This window comes from Solanum lycopersicum, chromosome 8, assembly GCF_036512215.1.
Source record: "Solanum lycopersicum chromosome 8, SLM_r2.1".
In the NCBI taxonomy this organism is placed as follows: Eukaryota; Viridiplantae; Streptophyta; class Magnoliopsida; order Solanales; family Solanaceae; genus Solanum; species Solanum lycopersicum.
In genome coordinates this window covers 55,947,862-55,966,294 of record NC_090807.1, presented here as the reverse complement: position 1 = coordinate 55,966,294, position 18,433 = coordinate 55,947,862, and the positions used below count along the sequence as shown (strand labels likewise).

The 18,433-nt window shown below is 33.0% G+C and overlaps 2 protein-coding genes across 2 annotated transcripts; both read right to left on the bottom strand.

Annotated features, from left to right (window-relative positions):
- Positions 1-844: 844 nt before the first annotated feature.
- LOC101245783 (probable polyribonucleotide nucleotidyltransferase 1, chloroplastic) lies at positions 845-4,711 on the bottom strand. The gene has a single exon (XM_010326760.3). It carries the CDS (start codon positions 4,607-4,609, stop codon positions 1,889-1,891), a length of 2,721 nt encoding a protein of 906 aa, XP_010325062.1. The 5' UTR covers positions 4,610-4,711; the 3' UTR covers positions 845-1,888.
- A 7,699-nt stretch (positions 4,712-12,410) lies between these two features.
- profilin (protein) lies at positions 12,411-15,415 on the bottom strand. Its single transcript, NM_001247044.3, is given in 4 exon segments — positions 12,411-12,695; positions 12,788-12,931; positions 13,312-13,449; positions 15,175-15,415. Coding segments are annotated over 3 exon segments (396 nt in total). The 5' UTR covers positions 15,298-15,415; the 3' UTR covers positions 12,411-12,695; positions 12,788-12,796.
- Positions 15,416-18,433: the final 3,018 nt, after the last annotated feature.

The following is an 18,433-nucleotide window of genomic DNA, read 5'->3' as shown; positions in this document are numbered from 1 at the left end:
TATCAACCCACACATCCACAACACTATCAAATGGTAAAATACCTAGTATTGGTTCAAGCTCAAAATGGAGATATGGCACATCCTCATATGATGGCTAAAACAACTTATAGACCAGATAGACAAGGAGAAAAACTGTACTTTATTCATACACTAATGAAGAATATATAGGAGTTAATACAACACAATGAGTCCTAAGTGATGCAACAACTAATCTCAGCTGTACAACCAGATGACTGTGAGATAATTAAAAAATATTCATGTATCTCTTTTAATAGCAACATGAGGTATCAAGTAGTAGACCAATAGGAAGCTTCTCACCAGAGAGTTCATATGCGTTGTGTTGTACAGAGCCATATGATGGAGCAGAAGCGTTGAAATTAGTGCATAAGCATGAGCTATGGCTAATAGAAATGGATGCGCATTTGAATTGAATCCCAATTGTAGAAACAGGGACAGTTAACTGAACATTCGCTAAGATTGGTGCAAAATTGTCTAGAAAAAATTCTAGTCTTTAACAAACAGAATTTCTTGAACCACACTCATTGAACCTTCAAATTCATCTAGAGCAGAGTGACTCTCCAAGCTAAAGATTGTTGCATCAGAATGGTCATCAACAAACACCTTGTCATTGTCTTGTTAGGAACATTCATTGAACAGTGAGCTTCGGTAGTGCTACATATCATTCTGTAGATACAAGTACCTCATCATCTGAATTAAATGGTGAATCCTCTGCCTGTGTTATTTCATCAAACACTTGTTCCGCATCCGAGTTTCCAACTTTGGAAGTTGAATCAAATGTACAATAGGTATGGGTATTGCTCAGGTTAGCAAACAGAAACCAATGTAACAAACTAAGTTTTGTATTGATCAATAAAAAGAACTCACAATTAAATTGTTCATCAATTTAGCAACCAAATAACAAAAGTAAAATAGAAAAGGAAGATTCCAGACTGCTAGTACAAAATACCTAATGAGAAGAAAATAACACAAGTCTTGACATGAGTCCTAACAGATTATTTCTCTCTTCTATATGTAGGCATCTTTCCAGGGTCCCAAATGTAATTTGACATACTCCCACAAGGGTCTTCCACCACCATGGCTAGGTTTATAACACCAAAGGTCCTCAAGCACTCAATTCTGGAAGGAACTAGACAAATATCTAGTAATTCATTGTTCCGTGGCCGAATGATACTTGGAAGATAATTAATTATTTTAATATTCAAGCGAAGCTCTTATGTAAGCTAGTATCAGATGGGAAAAGGGATAAAGATTTGTCCAACCCCAACAGGACGTTCCAGCATCTCAACAAGGCTCAAGTGAACTAAAGCATTAAAACCCGTATATGGGCTTCTACATCTGCCCATGAGCAGGCAGTTTAGTAAAATGAAGATAAGAGATAATAACCATGAAAGGAAAGAGTGAAAAACAGCTTGAAATTACTAACTTCAATCACATTCAGAATGGTTACAGGCAGAGATGAAAAAAAGCTTCATGGATGTATAAGCAAGCTGATCGTACTGGTCTTTCTTTCGAAAAAATGCATCTTGATCAGGGATGCATATGTCGCCGAGAAAATTACTGCATTTACATTTTTTTCCGCTGTTGAAAATATCAGAATCAACCTGCTTACTCTCATGTCAGCTTGAATCATATCCCCCCTCTCAATTTGATAAAAAGAGAACTATCTGAATTTCAGCCTATCCAATAACTCAATTCTTCCCAACTCTCCATCCTCTTTAATATCCAACTGAGAGGACAGTCACCTGCCACATTTTCAAAATGAGACTAAATTAATCCCTCATTATAGCTTTCTTATACAACTTTTGACTCTCCATTGACTGATGTTGCCGCCACTTATATTTGATTGGGACTTGTCTGGTCCATCTTTTTATGGACTTACTGATCTCTTGTCTGCTTCTTTCACTGGGCTTGATATGTTGACCGGAACTGTTTTCTCCTTCAGAGGATTCTCACTCTCCTTTGAGACGGTCACAGCTTTCTTTAATTTACCCTTGTCTGAAATTTTTGGTGAAACTGCATTGTCATTTGAAAGGCTACCACTGCGTGGTTTTGTACTTTGTCTCTCGGTCTCAGCATCTGGAAGTAATGCACGTCGGCTTAAGCGAAGCTGCCCCTTGTCATTGATCTCTATGAGCTTGACATCCAGGCGGTCTCCAACTTTGAAAGCATCTTCAGCCTTGGCTAGCCAATTTGCACTCAGCTCACTGATATGGCATAATCCCTCTCGTCCAGGCACGATCTCCACAAAAACACCATAAGGCGCAACCGATTTAATTTCACAGTTCTTATATATGTCACCAACAGTTGGAACCATTGTTAGATTACTTATGATGGCTTTTGACTTTTCCAGGCTTGACAAATCCTTTGCAGTTATTTTCACCACACCATCATCTTGTGTTTCAATAGCTTCAACACCAGTTTCTTCAATAATGCTCTTCACCTTCTTTCCACCGGCGCCAATTATAAGGTTTATCTTTTCTGGTTTAACCTTCATAACATGGATGAGCGGAGCATATTTCGACAGCTCTCTTGAAGGGGGTGGTGAGCATTTTGACATCTCAGCAAGAATGTGCTTTCGACCATCTTTTGCTTGTAAGAGAGCTTGTTTCATGATTGGCAGTGTGATTCCTCCAACCTTTATGTCCATCTGAAATGCTGTAATACCAACATCATTTCCAGCAACCTTGAAATCCATATCTCCTGATGCATCTTCAGAACCCAATATATCTGAAAGGATGAGTGGAGTTCCATCTCCACCAAATTCCTTTGTGTCCAGAACCATACCCATTGCAATACCTGCAATAGAACACTTAACAGGAACACCGGCATCTTGCAAAGCTAAGCACCCACCACATACAGACGCCATACTCGACGAACCATTGCTTTCAGTGATGGTACTCTCAACACGAACAGTGTAAGGGAAGTCATCTTCAGGGGGCAGTATTGGTTGTAGTGCTCTCTCTGCAAGCGTGCCATGACCAACTTCTCTTCTAGATGGGGCCCCTACCCTCCCAACTTCACCAACGCAAGAGGGTGGAAATGAGTACTGAAGATAAAATCTCTTGTATTCATCTTCATCCACAAGGTTGTCTATCTTCTGTGCCATTTGCTTATCTCCAAGTGTTACCACCGCCAGTGACTGTGTTTCACCTCGAGTGAAGAGAGCACTCCCATGTGCCCTAGGAAGCAGTCCACAGCGTGCATCAATCAATCGTATCTCCTGAGGACTCCTTCCATCACTTCTCTTACCCTTGTCCACAATCTGTTTCCGCAAAAATTTGGACATAACTTCCTTAAATACCAGCTTCACATCAACCTCAGAGAACAGCAATGGCACAGATTTTCTTGCAACTGGCTTTATGTGAATATCACCCTCATCAACTTCACCATCAACCACCACTTCTTCATCTTCGTCCTCCTCCTCTAGCAAATCTGGCATCGTCTCAGTTGACACAAAAGCTTCCATCGTACTGATATAACCCTTTTCAGACAATATGCTTATTACATTATCTTCCAGTGATGATAACGCCTTTCTTCTTGGAATCTTGTTTTTGATTTGTAGAACTTCCACTAACTCACTGCCAGCAATTTCTTCCACTAGCTTATACAGCTCCTTAGGAGGTAATCTGATTGCATCAAACATTTTGGGCTTTCCACATTTCTGCACTAAAGCTTCCACCTCCTTGCAGATACCTCGCACAGCATCTTGCCCAACTTCTACAGCTTCAAGCAACTTATCCTCCGGAAGAAAATCACAGTACCCCTCAATCATCAATATTGCTTCTTTGGTCCCCGCTAGTAACAAATCCAACTTGGAGTTCTCCATTTCCTTAATGGTTGGATTCAGGATGAATTTTTCACCAATAAGACCAATTCGAACCCCAGCAATAACTTGTGAATTCGGTACTTGTGACAGAGCCATAGCAATTCCAGCAGCAGTAACTGACAATGCATCTGGTGGATGCACACCATCATAACTTAATACCCAAGAAAGCAGTTGAGTTTCATGATAAAACCCCTTAGGCATGGTTGGACGTAAAGGCCTATCTATCAATCTACAAATAAGAACCTCATGATCTTTCGTCCTCCCTTCCCTTTTAAAAAACCCCCCACTAGTCCTACCAGCTGCAGAGAAACGTTCTTGATAATGTACAGAAAGTGGGAAAAAGTCAGCAGGCTCACTTGGTACATCAGCTAAACAAACAGTTGTATAGATAATAGTTTCTCCATCTCTAATTGTAACAGCCCCACTAGCTTGCCTTCCTATAAGACCTGTTTCAACGGTAATATGTCTATCACCAACAGGAATTCGAACAGAGAAAGGGGAAGGAGAACCTGGAACTCCTGCAGTATCCTGAGCTAAAAGAGACAAGTCCTGAGGGTCAACTGAAGCTCTTACGGAGAATTGCTTAAGACTTCGTCTTCGTTTTCGGCTTCTGTTCCTCCTGTTTTCCAATGTTGAGGAAGCAAGAAACTGATAGGTTGTGCTGTGAAGCTGTAGAGGGAAAGCGTATGACCTGCAGAGTTCATTGCGAACTGTTGGTAGGAAGTGTAGAGGTCGGCCATGGAAGCTAGGGTTGGCGAACATTGCTGCTTCGCCACAAAACTACAGGTGCAAAGTGAGACAGGGAGTGCTGATATCCCTTTGAAATAAAATGAATAAAATTAGAGGATAAGAGAAAATGCATTGACTTTGGAAATATGAAAAGTTGAATAATCTAATTATTCATTGAACTTTTCTAACGGTTATAAAATTAAACTCATAAAAATATAATCAAAAAGAGAAAAAGAAGACAAGAAAGTAGATAGAAGAAGAGGATGTTTCTCCTTATTCAAGTATATGTAAATCTCATTTGTATATCATACGATAACGAATAAACAACCTTATTTATAAAATGAGAAATCACTTCAAAAGTTACCATAATAAATAAATACATTTTTATCCAAAAAAGTTCATAAACCTAGTGAATATGGATGATTGTTCATGTACTAACTTTATGGACTATCCACTCATTCAATAGATTTATAACACTCCCCATTGGATGTCCATAGATAATGTGCCTCGTTAAAACCTTACTAGGAAAAATCCTGTGGGAAAAAAGTCTAGTGAAGGGAAAACAGTACACATATCTTTTGATACGCACTATTTGTTGCCTCATTAAAAACCTTGACAGGAAAACCCAGTGGAAAAAACCTCGATCAAGGAAAAAGAGTGCAATGCGTATTATACTCTCCTGATTAAAATATCACTTAATTTCTTGTGATGATGTCTACAATCTTCGTACATTGTGGTTGATATATTCTTTTTCAAAGAAAAATCACACATTTTCTGAATATGGTGCGTCATTTATCTCAACTAGACGCACTTTCGACTTGCTTCATGGAGGGCTTTTATTTCTGCATAGCAACATTTGCTTCATTGATCGCCAAGATATTATTGTGTCTCCACATGCAAACACATAGCGTGCTTGAGATAGAACTTTATGCGAATCAGATAAATATTCTGCATCTGCGTAACCAATCAATTTTGTCTTGGATTCCTCGGAATATAATAAATCCATAACTATGGTCCTTCGAGGATATTCAATCATGTGCTCAACACCATTTCAATGTCTTTTTTTCGATGAGAAACTAAATCTTGCCAGTAAATTTACTGCAAAACAAATATCTGATAATATTGTTAGCAAAATGCACTAGTGCCTGATTGCACCAAGGTGTGGAGTTTTTTCACCAAGAAGCTCTTCATCCTTCTTTTGAGATCAAACTGAATCATTATTTATGTCAAGCGATATCATAATCATTGGAGTACTCAATGAATGTGATTTATCTTATACAAAAACATATCTGTGTATGTGTAATGATAGACAAATATTTCATTTGTCAAATTATCAATCAGTAGGTCAAGATAAAATTTTGTCTTACCAAGACCTTTTCATAAAAATACAAAGACAATTAGGATCATTATTTTGTATCATTTTCTTCCTTGACTATTTCAATCCATATAAGGATTCTTGAAGCTTTATTGAAAAAGTTTCTTTCAAGCTTTTATATGCTTCAGGCACCTCGATTGCTTCAAGGATTTCCGTATAACCTTCATTGTCTAGCTAGACATGACAATTATTCATTATATGCATTCAAGTTTATGTTGTCAGATCAAAACAAACTTTATTGCATCCACCATAGGAGAATACATCTCCAATAATGTTAGGAATTTTGCGACAAACCTTTATACCCCAAGGAACAAGTTATACTTGATATATTACGATTATACCATCGCATAATAATTTATCGTACCCCACTAACATTATACCTTGATTTATGGACTATTTGTCCAAAACATCATTTTTCTAAGTGAAACAATATACTTGAATATGTATTTTACTTGGCCAACCATTTATTTGTCCAAACTATATGACATATTTGAATTCAAGATCCTCGTCACAATTTATATCATTGAGCGCTACCTCATATCAAAGATACCGTCGACGGTTATTTGATATCAATTCCAATATGACATAACTTGTCGAGATCTCTTCATTTTTCATCATTTTTTATGTACCTTAACCTTTTCCGAGGTTTTATGAAGTGTTATGTCAATGTGCTCTTTTATAGCACTTGTCTCATTATCATGACCATATTGATCATTTGCCCCTTTTCTTCATCAAAGAATTTTATATTTGCAACCGATTGGTCTATTACGCTTCGGCGTATCATAGACTCTGTCTTTCAAGGACTTCAGATTGAAGCATTTGCAGCTGAATTATATCATAAGGCCAGTGCATTTATCTGGCAATTGATTTAAAACATCATGCAAATGAATTATCTCTTGAACTTGAAGTTCACATATTTATTTAACGAGGATTTTATTAATTCATAATTAACCTCACATAATTTTCAGCTGTCAAAATCATCTCTCCCCCTAATGTTAGAAAATCTAACATTCATCCCAACCTTATTTGGGAATTCATCTTTGTGCGTGGTGGAGCAATTAAAATCATAACCGCACATTTAACATTTTAGATGAAAATTATATGGTTTCTGACCCTGAACCAATTTTAGTGGGGAAAACTTGTTGGCTTGATGCATACATATGTTGCTACATGTTAAATAAATTTATATCATACCAAACTTTATTTGGGAGTTTTATTCTTATAATTGGAGGCATAAAATTTTTCCTAAATCAACCAGCATTATCAATATAATTTCACAATTTGAAACTATGCCCTTAATTTAACAATTCGAGCAAATAACCTTACAAAACCAATTTGTAAGTTAACAACAAAGCACACGTGATCATCGCATAGATGCACCTATCATATTGTTGCAAATGATCCACATGGCAGGTGAATTGGTCCATATTCACCTTTTTATATATTCCAAAAACTTTAGGGGATTACAATCTCAACCTTACCTGGTATAATGAAAACAAGCAACACAAGAGAATTTTTAAAAAATCTTTTAGTTCTTAATCATATAAGCCACATAAATTCTCAATTATATTTGCATCACATCCAAACCATGATGGTCAACTGGTCATGCTAACTGATATTTATTTCAGTACATGTATAATTTACTTTTGCATGTGATTTCATCAGTATGTTCATGTTTGTCTGCAACAAACAAGAGGAAAAGTGGGGTAATCTTTTACATAAATATTTATAACCCTCTTCGATTGTAGTGATTTAAAGTCTCAGTATTTATTTTCAATTCATTCGAAACTTAAAAAGTTCTTTTTTGAGACTTACTACAACCCCAATATTATTCTTCTGATAATAGCACAACTCGTTAGAACTTGCAATTAATTTTATGTACTATCACATATTGCATGACACCATCCCTATGGTGAGCATCTTCTTCAAGGAGGAAATTATATTATTATTGTCATGGTCAAAATCATTACGAGCAAGACGTCTTTCTTGCTTTACTTTTGTTGTACCATAGATACACAACCAATGACAAATTTGTATTGTAATGACCACAACCCTTATAGGCAAGAACTATTTATTTCTTTTTCCCTTTCGGTAGTTCATAATAAACATACCATAATGACGTATAAACGTACAATACGATTAGCCATTTCTGCCAAATAAAATTTATTTCCTCTCAAACCTCTCGTAGAGGTGAGTTTTGACATATATCATTTTTTCTCAAACCTCCATAGAAATGAGTTGTGGAATATATTCAATCCATAATGATTTTATCACATCTTGACTCATTCTCTTATAGAATGGTCGATAATTCACGATACTCATCACAAGTCACATTCTCTTCAAGGAATGGACTAATCATTTATATGTACTTCATAAATTTGCATTATAAGTACATTATCATGTTTTAAAATTCAGCATATTTTCATGACACACCTCAACATCACTTTGAAAGATCAAGTGTACCATCACTTTATCTTCTTGTCTCATGATAGAGGATTTATAAACTTGTCAAGTTATTAGGTTGACAACATTCACAAGTCTAATAACTTTTCATACTATTTTGATGATAAAAATTGCCTTCACATTTTGAAGGACTATTAGAAGAACTCATAGTGTTCTTTCTTTTATCATTACCACAATGATGACTATTATAATTCTGTCGTTCCGCGCCCTTATTCATATCATTAATCATTTATCATCTTTCAGACTAATCATTCACTGCTATCACATTCATATGATTGAATGGAGCAAGTCAACAAACGGATTTCAGAGATATCACATGTTGTTACCACATTCTTTTCAAGGAATAGAGCAAATTCAATATGATGAATTTCAAGACATTTCATGAAAAATGTATTATTTTTGTCTTAATCATCATTTTATCACCATTATGGTGCATTGAGATTCAAACTCAATGTCTTATCCATACATTATTATCACGGTGCATCAAATTTGATGTCTTACCCTCTTGGTGCGATAGAATTTGAATTTATCGTCTTATCCTCAAATATTTTTCACTATGTGCATCTGGACTTAACCTGATGTTTTACCCTTTTTGGTACGATGAGACTTGAACCCATCGTCTTACCCTTAACCAACGGTATAATAGACCGAAGTACAACATGACTCACCCTTTAAGTCTTTCAAAACAATCAAAATAATATTCAAAATCATGCTATTAAAAATTTATACCTTGTTCTATTTTAAAATTTTTTTATAGCATATCATATTCAACAAATAGTAGTATATGTCTTCGGTTCCTGATAATTGTTAGTGACTGAATACTATTTTATTCAAAATCATAAAAATATTTTAGAAAATACATACATGATGTTATACATATAATACCTTGATTCTCATAATGAGATCAACCAAAACATGAGTTAAAGAAAAAACTAAAACTCAATCTTAATTGGCTAGAGACTCGTGCTGATAACGTGTTATAAAATCACATTCATAAGAATATAATCAAAGAGAAGAAAACAAGAAAAGTAGATAGAAGAAGAGGAAGTTTCGTCTTATTCAAGTATATATAAGTCTCATCTGTATATCATACAATAGTGAATGAACAACCTTATTTATAGGTTGAGAAATCACTCCAAAAGTCACCATATTAAGTATCATAATAAATAGATACATTTTTATGCAATGAAACCTAGTGAATATGGATGATTGTTCATGTACTAACTTTATAAACTATCCACTCATTTAATGGATTTATAACAATAATATTTATTTAATAAAAGATAAAAATTATGTTAAATATTGGTCATATAAATTAACGGTCACAGATGTAAAAAATGTATTAGAGAAAACTTGCTTAGTATAATTTTAGGAAGACAATCTTTTGTCCTAAATATAACACTTCACTTCTATTTTGGTTTCAGTGTATGCTTAACATATTCATATGAGGCTAAAACTATCTGAATAAACCTGCTTGCAAACACACTAAATCATTCAGGTCTATATTGTCTTAATATTATTGTCTTTATTTTATACAATTCACTTTATTTTAAGAAGCAGAATATATTCAAACCGTTTGTAAACGTACCTAAAAAAGAATTAGATTAAGACGTGTGCTCTTAACCTCATATGAATTCAAAACGAATTAGACAATACCATACACTTCATAATTTACATGCTCAGGTCCTTGAGGGCCACATGGTGAATGTGGTTCATGATTCCTGAATAAATTTGTGATAATCTAGGATTGAAAGTTTCGGGCTAATTTTTGTATGCTTAGGGATGCGTATTCGATTATAGGTTTGAAATTTAAGGTATAAAAAATATTAAGGACTATGTTTAACTTTTACCAAATCGAATCACCCCCTTCATGAGTAAAACTTCCAAGAGAGTTTAATGATCAACCTTAAATGCCAGTCTCTCCGCTTCACATCCGAATAAGATTTATGTAGACTTTGAGCATATATTAACCATTTTCTAATCTAATATAATTTTTTTCATGACTTGATAGGCCAAGTCTTACCCAATCAAAGCACTCTCACGAACTAACCAATAAAAGACCTACATCTTCTTTCATAAAATGCTTCGAATGGAGCTATCTGAATTAGGGGTATACAAAATTAAACCGAAAATCGAACCAAATTCAAATCAAGTTAAACCGAAAAAAAATTTGATTTGATTTGGTTTGGTGTTGGAAAAAATAAATCGCTATATATGGGTTGATTTGGTTTTAACTAAAAAATAACAACCCGAGACCAAACCAACCCGATATTATATATATAATTTTAAAATTTTATTTTTATACGCTTCTTTGATATAATTTTTAAATATCACTTATACTTTTTCATAGTTTTTATCTTTTAATATTATTTATTTCATGTTTGAAAATTAGAATTATTAATAATCTAATAAAGATAATAGTCCATACATATTGGTAATTATAATAAAATGTAAATAAAAATCAAATTAATAAAAATGCAAAAAGAAAATGAATTCAACACTAAAAATGACAATAAAATTGAATATTTGTTTTTTAGTTTTACATGGATTTAGACAATTAAAATACATGATCTAATTTTACCTTCTTTTAATATTTAGTCATATAATCAATACTTACTAAACTTATTTTAGCATGATTTAATATTTTAAATTATGATCAATTTCATTATGACTTATTAATTTGCAATATTTATTTTACGCGATTTTACTAAAATTATTTTATTGGATATTTTAGTGTTATTAATCATATCATATTTTTTGTTATTTTCTTGAGAAATAACTTAGATAATTGCATTTTGACAAGACTAGAAATATTTGAAGTACAAGTAAATTATATGTTTATATAAATACTTTATTAAAAAAAACCCGAAAAATTCGAAAAAACCTGAGTTTTATTGATTTATAAATTCAAAAATTCGACACAAATGGCTTGATTTGATATTTGAAAAATTCAAACCAACCTGATTATGTACGCCTCTAATCTGAATGATGAAATGATAATTGTTATTATAAGCAAATTTAGGTAGAGGTAGGTAATCATTTTAATTACCTTGAAGTGAATCTTGAAAGTCCTTGACATATCATTGATGGGTGTGAAATTGTACTGAGATTTACACAGATACCTAAAGTCTTTTCGAAAAGACTTCCAAAAATGATGGTAAACTAGACACTACAATTAACAATGATACACAAGAACTCCACAAGCCTAACTAACTCTTAAATATATAATCTGAATAAAATTCTCTGTGAAATTTATGACCTTGATAGTCAAGAAGTGAGATGACTGAGTCATCTCTAATCATCCAAAATGATTCATATTGATGATACATAATCTATTATAAAATTCATGTTGATCACCTCACATAGTGTACTTGTATCTCGAGTCTTACCACCAAACTTTTGATGTTCAACCTTTACTTATTCACAGTTGAAATATTTTACTTCAACATCTACAATGTCCTTTCCTGTACCATTCCACCAGAAGACTTCTCTCAAGTTCAGAACCTGAATGAATAAATTATCTAGAGCTATGAACCTCTATCAAAATCTGATCTCTGAACCCGTCAACATCTGAAACACACAACCTATCTAGCCGTCTACATCTGAAACACACAACTTATGTAGCCGTCTACATCTGAAACACACAACCTACCTAGATACTGAAAAATACTAATATCCACAAGGAGAGAAAACTTCAACTTGATACTTGAATCAGCGGCTTACACACGTAAGCTATAGCCTGCATGTTGTATGTCTGGTGATGATGCTATGAAGTGAATTGCCCATTCACATGTTGTACTCATTTACGATTTGAATAATAACTGAGCTGAACGTGGCTGTTAATTGGTACAATAAATTAATAATCTTTGCTTGGTATTTCACCATTTACGTCGATAATATATCCACCATGTCAATTATAGATTCACAAAAGTGACTTGCAATAAAAGGTTCAAAGAAACTCCTGCATTATGCTACAACTCAAAATTGCTAAGCAAGTTGCACAAATATCATTTTTACTAAAGTAATCGAGATCCCAGCAAAGATAGCAGTATATATAAACACCACGACCAAACAAAATGACAAACAGATCAAAAATCCAAATTTAAGCAAGTCTCCATTATATATAACCAACCAAGTGCTCAATGACAGCTTATATCAGTAAAAACATAGAACAAAGAAATACAATGATAGAGCAGTTGATGATTACAAACTTCTCCTCGGTAAACAGCAAGCATGATAACTTGTTAACGGCCACAACTATGTAAGGATGACAGTAATACACTGCAAAAAGATTCAACTCAATATAATTAAGGTGTGGAATTAAAGAGACAAAGAAAACCGATGCCAATGGCAGAAATTAGGAGTCAACTTACCAATTATGCCTAGAGACTCTGTTCTATAAGATAGTCACCCAACCTTTCAACAATCATATTGCACTGTCCAGGAGTCATCGGCTCATCATATATTCCAATGATCAAAGCCTGGTTGGTCTTCTTAATGGTGATACCACCTGGACCCTAAAAATAACAACCACATCCAGACTGAGTCACCACTCACCACAAAGAATATGAAATATTACAGAGAACAATATTTGTTGGTAAACAAACACTCGCTCTCAATAATGAACATTAAAACAGAAACCAAAGGTCCTCAAAAGCTCCCCATTCCGAAAGGAACTCGAAAAGTATCATTTAGTTCAGTACGTGACCAAAAGATACTTGGAGGATGATTAATTATATTAACATTCAAGGGAAGTTCTTTTGTAAGATTGTATCATCAAATGGGAGAAGGGACAAATATTTGTTCAACCACAACAGGTCATTCCAGCAACTCAGCGAAGCCCAAGAGAGTTAAAGATTAAAACCTTTTTTTGGAAAAAAAAAAAACAATCATGTACCTTCTTCCCTCGGATCACAGCTTCTGGCTCTCCTTGAATCACCATGTATTTTGTTCCCCCAAGATACAAACCAGTTGGAGCAAGTGTTCCAGGTACCGCGAAGTCATTCATGATGCCTGTTATTTCTTCGGGCTTGAACTGCCATAAAACATGTATCAAAGTTCAACAAATAATTCAATAATAGACAATTTAAAAACAACAAATGATCATGTGCCTCTGAAAAAGAAAAATTGGCCTCTTCCACCCATCCCCTCATTACTCACCATGCTCCCCAAGGGAAATGGTGGTGGGCACAGAGGAAGGTGGCTCTACTGCTACGATTTCAACTTTATCGATTCTAGATGAGAATAAAGATAACTGGGTAATTAATTTTAATATTTGTTAAAAGATATATTGTTTGTGAAAGTCATTGGATTCGGCCAAACCCGTATTTGGACTTCGACGACTGACTTCAGGCAGGCAGTTTAGTAAAATGAAGATGAGATAACAACTATGAAAGGAAATAATGAAAAACAGAGGAAAACACAATTTTAATTTTCTACATTAGAAGCACTTAATTTACCATTCAAAGTAACCATATTTATAAATGTAATCTTCACACTAGCATAAAAAAAATCGAGAACAGCAATCATCATGATCGCAAAGTTCCTCAACTATTTAGCTAAGCTGCTATAGCTGTAACCTGAAACCTCAGCACACTTAATCAGAAATTATATCCCCTTCCTGTGATCCACATTGTTCCGAGCCAAAAGAAAAGGGGGAAATCTGTTAAAAACTGGAAATTTTTGAATCAGACTGGCCCTCACAATAAAAGTTTAATTGGAGAGAAGTAGTTCTCGAGTTCTACCTTTACAATTTGTTCCCTTTGTCTTGCTATTCTTTTTCACATCGATCTTATTACTCTTCTTTGGGCAACAAACTCATATCTTCTACTTTAACCTTGGTAAGGCTCTCACCATTTTCTCTAATTTTTCGACGTGTTCTCACTAGACCATACATTCTCACTTACCACACTCTCAGAAAATAAAAATCAAAACCCAAGGGAAGATCGGTTCAACACCTTGTTGGATTAGCACATCATTAGTATACTCCACCAAATAGATATGGCTCTTACCAGTAGGTTCAACCAGAGTAAAAGCTTTACCAACTACAGAAATAAGGGGAAATGAAACGCCTGAAGGTTCTTTTACCTCATTCCAGGTTAATTCCTCTCCATATCGTACACCATTTACATCTCAGTCATCACAGAGGAGGTCACAATTCCAATTTCCCACACTTCCTGATTTCCTTAGATAATTGTGGTGTTTGGCAACACACGCCCGCATCAATTATTTCACTGATAACTTGTTATCCCCACCCGCACATATACTAGGTAAACTATATCCACCAAGTCATTGGCTGATGGGAAAGTTACTGGTTTTCTTTTGTAGGTTCTAAGCATCCAGAAGCTCTAGATGAGCCAAATAATCTAATATACCTCCTTACCATGCTTCCAAAATTCTGAGGTACACAAATATCAATCAACTATATGAATCCTCTATATCCATCCTGCTCTATTCAGATCTATTACTTCCAGTATAAAATAATCATCTAACACCTTCATTTCTCTTATCTTAAGACTCTCCAAAAAAAAAAGTTTAATAATGAAAAACCAAAATCTTCTCCCATAGACATCGGGATATATCTGTTTTCATGCTAAGCTCACCAAATATACAACAATTCAATAAAAGCAAGAATTCCCACTTCATAATTTTGATAAAATATGAAGAAAATTCTGAAACTACTTGAATCTGAGTTAAGAGCAAAAACCAAAAGGAACCCAGATGAAATCTAGCAAAACTAGAGGTGGGTTTAGAATAAAACCTGAGGAAAATTGGCAGATTGAGCCCAAACAGTTCCATCTTGGCCAATAATAGCCGCAGAAGTGAGATGATTACCTTCAATCTCACAAAGCAAGTGTTCATCAACATATGTTTGCCAAGACATCTTTGATTCAACCCTAGTTTCTTCTTCTTCTTCAGAGTAGCTCTCAATTCAAGATCTATCGTTCAGTGAAATTGGTTGATAATGGCTTTTTGTACAAGTTGCGTTGATGTTAAGCTCATTAATTTTTTCTTTTTTTTTCTGGTGTAGTGTATATAGAATAATTAGAAGATTCGGACAATTATAAAAATCTACATTTGACTAATGTATTGACTATTGTTTAGCATGTTTTGAGCATATAATATTATTATTATTTTAATAAAATGCAACATAAAAGTTGTGATTATATGAAAAATGATTTTTAGCGAGGGGAAAAATGTTTTTCAGAGTTTAAAATTGATTATTATAAACTATTAATAGCTAAAAAGAATGATCATTAAAGAATTTTTAACGATAATATGAATTTTTTAATTCTTATATGTTTTTTTTAGCGGTAGAAATTTTTTTTTGTTAATTAGTAATTAGGTTATTAAAATTTTTAAAAATAATTAATTTTGATCTGCAGAAGTACTTTTTACATTGTAATTTGAGAAAAAGGATAAATTTACCTTCAAACTTTCATAAATGGTACGCGTATATCCTTCGTTATACTTTTAGGACGTCAGTACCTTTGTCGTCCAAATTTTAATGCATATATATCCTTTGAGTTAACGGTGGTACACGTGTCTTAATCTCTTAACCACTGATCTGATATTTATTAAATTTCTACCCAAAATTTAAAAAAATTCACCCGAATTAATCTAAAAATCAGCCCAAGTGCATAATACCCATAACCCAAAAATATCAACCCAAATCCCCAAATCAATTCATCTTCATCCACAAAATCATCCTCCATTTTCTCAAACTTCCTCTGCCTTGACCCACTTCATCTTTCTCTGTAGCTAAATCATATTTACTTATTCAATCATTATACTTGATAAAATCTCATTGGATGAACTGTCAAAAAACTTCACAAACTTTTGATATCTCAATGTAAATATCGAACTTACAAAAATAAAAATAAAAAGAAGACATTAATGGCAAAGGCATATGAATACTTCTATGTGACCTAGAGTAGAAAAATCTCTTTCAAAAGATTATAAGAAAAAACAAAGTAAAAGATTACATATAAGATTTAGAAATACAAGAATATCCTCTATAATTTTTTAATTCTAGATTTTCATGTATCTGCTATCTGTTGGCTAATTTCTAGTTCTCTGCTTCAATCTTTGCATTGACAAACAGGCCTATGCACAAAAGTTAGCGGAAATGTATTCGCAAACTAAGAAAATGTTGGAAAATCGGACAATGAGGATACGGGGAAATTTTAGATGTCACTTGGGAAATTCAGTGAATTGATTTGGGGATTTGGGTTGATATTTTTGGGTTATGCGTACTATGTATTTGGTCGGGTTTTAGATTAATTTGAGTGGATTTTTTTAATTTTGGGCAGAAATTTAATAAATATCATATCAGTAGTTAAGATCAAGACACGTGTACCACCGTTAACTCAAAGGATATATATGCACCAAAATTTGGATGGCAATGGTACTGGCGTCCTAAAAGTATAACAAAGGGTATACGCTTACCATTTATGAAAGTTCAAATGTATATTTGTCCTTTTCTCCTTATAATTTTTTTGATGATTTCGAGTTATGTCAATACGATAAGAAAAATTCTTCTTTAATCTCTATACAAATATTAGATAAATCAATTCCAAAAGACTAAAAAGATTATATTCTCATTTAGTAGTTTACAAAAATACTTTCTTTGTTTAAAAAAAATGAGTTGGTTTGAATAAGCACAAATTTAAGAAAATAAAGAAGACTTTTAAATCGTGTCAATTTAAATAAAAGTTATGTTAAATATACAAAATTATCATTTAATTTTGTGGTCTTAAACATGTCACTACGTGGAAAGTTGAAATAAAAATGTTACTAAAAAAAGTCATTCTTTTTTTAAACAGACTAAAAAGAAAAGGTGATCATTTTTTTAAACAGAAGAAGTAGTAATAAATATTTCATACGTACTGGTACAGTAAAAATATATACTACTCCCTTCGTTTAAAAAAAGATGGCCTAGTTTGACCTGCAACGGAGTATAAGAAAAAAAAGAAAACTTTTTATTCTTGAGGTTCTAAATTAAAATTCTGTCAAATGTAACAAAGTGTCCTTTAATCATGTGGTCTTAAATATGCGACGTGGAAAGTTAAAGTTAAAGTGTTGTAAAAAAATGATATGAGTCATTCTTTTTTTAACAGAATAAAATGGAAATAGGGTTATTCCTTTTTAAATGGCAGGAGTAATTAATAAGTACTTCCTCCGTTCGATATTGTTTGTCATGACTTCTATTTTTAGAGTCAAACTATAAAAATTTTGACTAATATTTTAAGATGTATTTTTTTTATCATATTAATATGCAAAAAATTGTAGTTTATAGTATTTTTCATATAGTTTTAGAATATCTAAATTTTTTGTTTAAAATATCGAATTAATGTGATCTAATTTATATTTAAAAATTAGTCAAATTGACTTTTGATAAGCGCAACATGACAAACAATTCTGGACGGAAGGAGTAATTAGTACTTCTTCTGTTAAAAAAAGAAAGACTCTATTTCCTTTTTAATTTGTTTAAAGAAAAAAGATCCCTTTTTAAACATTTTAACTTTAACTTTCCACGTGACGACGTATTTAAGACCACAAGATAAAAGAACATTTTATATTTGACACAATTTTAATTTAGAACCACAAAATTAAAAAAAATTCTTTCTTTTCTTTAATTTTACTCCAATTTAAATTAAATTATTATTTTTAAAACAAAAAAATACTATTTATCTAAAACTTCATTGTTAATAATACAAAATATCAAAGAATGATATAGCATTCGAGTCATATGACATTTGGTACATATAATATACAAAAGATTAGTTGGTATGTGAGTTATATTTACTATTTTTGAAAAATTTCATCCACAATCAACATGCAGACCGCTAGGTGACATGTGACGTCGCGTATTAAATGTGCTTCGTCTATTTTTATTTGTCATGTTATATTTTTTAAAAGTTAATTTAGTTAATTTCTAAAGTTAAATTATATTAATTGAATATTTTAAATAAAAAAATTTAAATATTCAAAAATTATATAAAAAATATTATAAATTG

Coding starts and splice junctions, on each gene's coding strand:
- LOC101245783 (XM_010326760.3), bottom strand. CDS start 4,609: ATGTTCGCCAACCCTAGCTTCCATGGCCGACCTCTACACTTCCTACCA.